We start from the raw sequence: 3,591 nt of genomic DNA on the forward strand, positions 1-3,591 counted from the left end.
TATGGTAATAAATTCTTACAACTTCAAACTACAATTCACTGACTTCCTCTTGAGTACAACTGATCATAAACTCGTTAGCTACTTTTTATGCTCCTGTTGACAGTTGTATATGCTATTCGAAGATCCGCCGCGCTGACATTTCCAATTCGTGGTGAGATCGCTCGGAACTCACGTCTCGCTCATTACGCATGTTCAGTGGTCCGCAACATTCCCCACCCGTGTAGTTCTGGCGATCAAGAACTTCCTTCTGTTGAACTACTAACATCCAGCAGAGCTAGTACCGTTGCTGGTCGACGGATAATTCCATTTCCGCTTTGCACGTATGCCTGCCGTACTTGCCCATCTGCTCCTTTAACGACTTCTACTATCAATCCGCGTTCCCAACCATTTCGTCTTTTTTCGTTGACAATAAGGACGACATCCCCGGCTTCTAAAGGTTTGATTGGGTCGAACCATTTCGTGCGACGAGCAATCACTGGTAAATACTCTCGAATCCATCTGAGCCAAAACATATCGACCAAAGTTTGTGACAAGCGCCAACTATCGCGTAAAGCTGCTCCATCGAGTTTCACTGGACGAATTGGTTGCGTTATACATTTTTCTCCGTATAGCAGGAAATGGTTAGGCGTAAGTGCTTCGGCATCTGTGTTTCCAAGAGGTACATAGGTCAGTGGTCGAGAGTTCACTATAGCTTCAGCCTCTAGCGCAACGGTTTCCAGCACTTCATCACAGGGATTCCTAGGATGTTTACCAATCGCATTCATAGCCACCTTAATTGAACGGACCATACGCTCCCAGGCGCCTCCCATATGGGGCGCGACAGGAGGATTGAAATTCCACTGAGTACTCGCGAAGGTTTCGTGAAGGTTATTGCACATTTTTCGTGAACTTCACGCAATTCTGCAGTCAGGATATTGCTTGCTCCTTTGAAATTGGTTCCATTGTCCGAATAAAATGACAAAGGGGATCCTCGACGAGCTACAAATCTTCGTATTGCCATAATGCAGGAGTTTGAGGAAAGACTGTGTACAATTTCGATGTGGACTGCTCTTATCGTTAGACAGGTGAAGAGTGCACCCCAGCGTTTCACCAGGCTACGGTTTTGCTTCACTAGTATCGGGCCAAAATAGTCGATTCCCGTATGAGTGAAAGGCTTGGTATAAGGAGCCAGACGACCAGTCGGAAGAGGGGCCATCATCGGTGGTTTTGGTTTAGCTCTGCGAATTCGACACAACGGACAATTATTGGCTACATGTCTAACTACCACGCGTAAATTGGGTATGCGGAAACGTTGGTGGATTTCATTGCACACTGTTTCGTTATTGCAATGCAGGTAGCACCGGTGGTAGCTGTTGACGAGGAGGTAAGTGAGGTGGTGGTTTTTAGGAAGAATAATGGGATACTTAGCTTCGAAAGGGGCGAAGTTGGCTGCCCCAATCCTGCTGTTCATTCGAATCACGCCGTCTTCATCGATGTACGGGGATAGCTTGTAAAGTTGACTAGATTTCGGTATTGGCAGTTGCTCATTTTTCTTCTTATTGTTTTCCAGGATTGCATACTCTTCTGCAAATACCTCTGCTTGTACTTCTTTCCATAGGAACGTTTCTGCAGCCTGAAACTCTGCTGCGGTAATGGGTCCAGATGCAGGAATTTTTTTAAATTTTTTTCCTGCTCTTACTACATAGGCCATTGACCGCAATAAGCGATCCCATCGAGAAAAGTTTGCGAAGACAACAAGCGGTATTCTCAAATGTCCATGATGATTAAGGAACACAGTTTTTAATTCGTCTCGAGGCGGAGAACAACTTCTATCTTTTGGCCACATTTCTTCGGATTGATGAAGAAAATCTGGGCCAGTGAACCATCGGCATTCGGGAGAAAAACTAGGTCCATTTCCCCACTTGGTTGCATCATCAGCTACGTTCAACTTCGAAGGAACAAATCGCCATTCGCTAACGGTTGTTTTTGTGAGAATTTCTCCAACTCGATACGAAACATAAGAATGGTAACGCCGACTATCTGTTCGCAACCAAGACAAAACTGTCAAAGAATCTGTCCAAAGGAAACGCTTCGTTACTGGTAGCTTTACCATTTTTACAACATTAGACATAAGTGTGGCGCCGATCATCGCAGCTTGTAATTCAGATCGCGGCATGGAAAGTGGTTTAAGTGGGGCTACTTTTGTCTTGGCTGCAACAAGAGCACAACGAGGGGTGTCGTTATCCACAATTCGAAGGTAGGCAACACTTGCAAAGGCCGCTTCACTGGCATCTACTAGTACGTGCAGTTGAAGTTCAGTTGATGAAAGGAATTTCATCCCCGGAAAGAAGCACCTCGGAACGCTTACTTCATTCAGTTTTCTCAGGAGCCCTGTCCACTGTATCCAGCTAGCCTGAAGCTCGTCAGGAATCGGTTCGTCCCAAGAGGCTCCGTACTTCCAAATCTCCTGCATCATTATTTTTCCGTGGACGATGAAGTGTGCCACCAAACCTAGCGGGTCATACAGGCTCATGATCGTACGAAGCACTTGCCTTTTGGTCGGTATTGTTCCTCCAGTAATCAATGGTTCGATTCCTGGTGGCACCGCAGTTCCGAAAGTAAACGTATCCGTCTTTGGTTTCCAAATCATGCCTAACACTCTTTCTGCTACTTCCTCTCTATCTTTTCCTGGATCTAGTAACAAAGACTTGTCTATCAGTTGATTCGTAACTCCTAGCTCTTCCAACACCTCTTCTGAATTTGATAAAAAATTGCGTAGTTCAAAACCGCCCATGCGATGTATGTATTGAACTTGTTTCATCCTTTCGACAGCTTCCTCTGGGGTATCGAGGCTTTCCAGATAATCATCCACATAGTGTCCATTTATTATGGCTTCGGCCGCCTCCGGCAACGTCTCAGCATACTGTTCAGCATTCTTATTCTTGATGAATTGGGCGATACAAGGGGAACAAGTTGCCCCAAATGTTGCAACATCCATCACGTATATTTGTGGTAAGGTTTTGGGATTATTTCTGAATAAGAATCTTTGTGCTTGCTTGTCCTCGGATCTGATTCTGACTTGGTGAAACATTTCTCTGATGTCACCGGTTATGGCTATGTTTCGCTGTCGGAATCTTGTCAATACTGCTGGTGTCGCCGCTAAAAATGGTAATCTGGTCACCCAGTCAACCGATTGAAGGAGGAAGCAGAAACGTCAAAACCGACAAGAACGTATCGTGGGTGAATAATAAACGGCACATCAGAAACGTGTCTTCACAATTAGATCATACGCGAAATACAATCGTTACTTCCGTGAAATATTAATCTATCGATTATATCGCCTAAGCAATCGCGAGTTAAACTGTTTTAGTGCCAGAACAGAAGATAGGGAAATAAGGTACAAATATTGTAAGTCCATTTAGAAGCAATTCGAAATTAATTTAACCTATTTTATTCAGGCCCGATCAGGGAACCACCATCAGTTTAATCCCGGCGATTTAATCATACTAAATTTAGTTAAAAATTAAGAAGAGCCAGAATTCGCGAGTTTAAAACAGCTGCCTAGATTGGAAAAAGTTAGGAGCGTAAAAGCGTAAGTTGAATACGATGATA

At 44.4% G+C, this 3,591-nt stretch overlaps 1 protein-coding gene across 1 annotated transcript; it reads right to left on the reverse strand.

The window, feature by feature from the left end:
• Window positions 1-233: 233 nt before the first annotated feature.
• Window positions 234-2,977, reverse strand: LOC129737540 (uncharacterized). The gene is made up of 2 exons (XM_055728703.1): window positions 1,031-2,977; window positions 234-839 (listed from the first exon to the last, which is right to left on the reverse strand). The coding sequence occupies exons 1-2, from the start codon at window positions 2,975-2,977 to the stop codon at window positions 234-236; spliced, it is 2,553 nt and encodes an 850-aa protein (XP_055584678.1).
• Window positions 2,978-3,591: the final 614 nt, after the last annotated feature.

Source organism: Uranotaenia lowii, chromosome 1 (assembly GCF_029784155.1).
Source record: "Uranotaenia lowii strain MFRU-FL chromosome 1, ASM2978415v1, whole genome shotgun sequence".
NCBI classification, from domain to species: Eukaryota; Metazoa; Arthropoda; class Insecta; order Diptera; family Culicidae; genus Uranotaenia; species Uranotaenia lowii.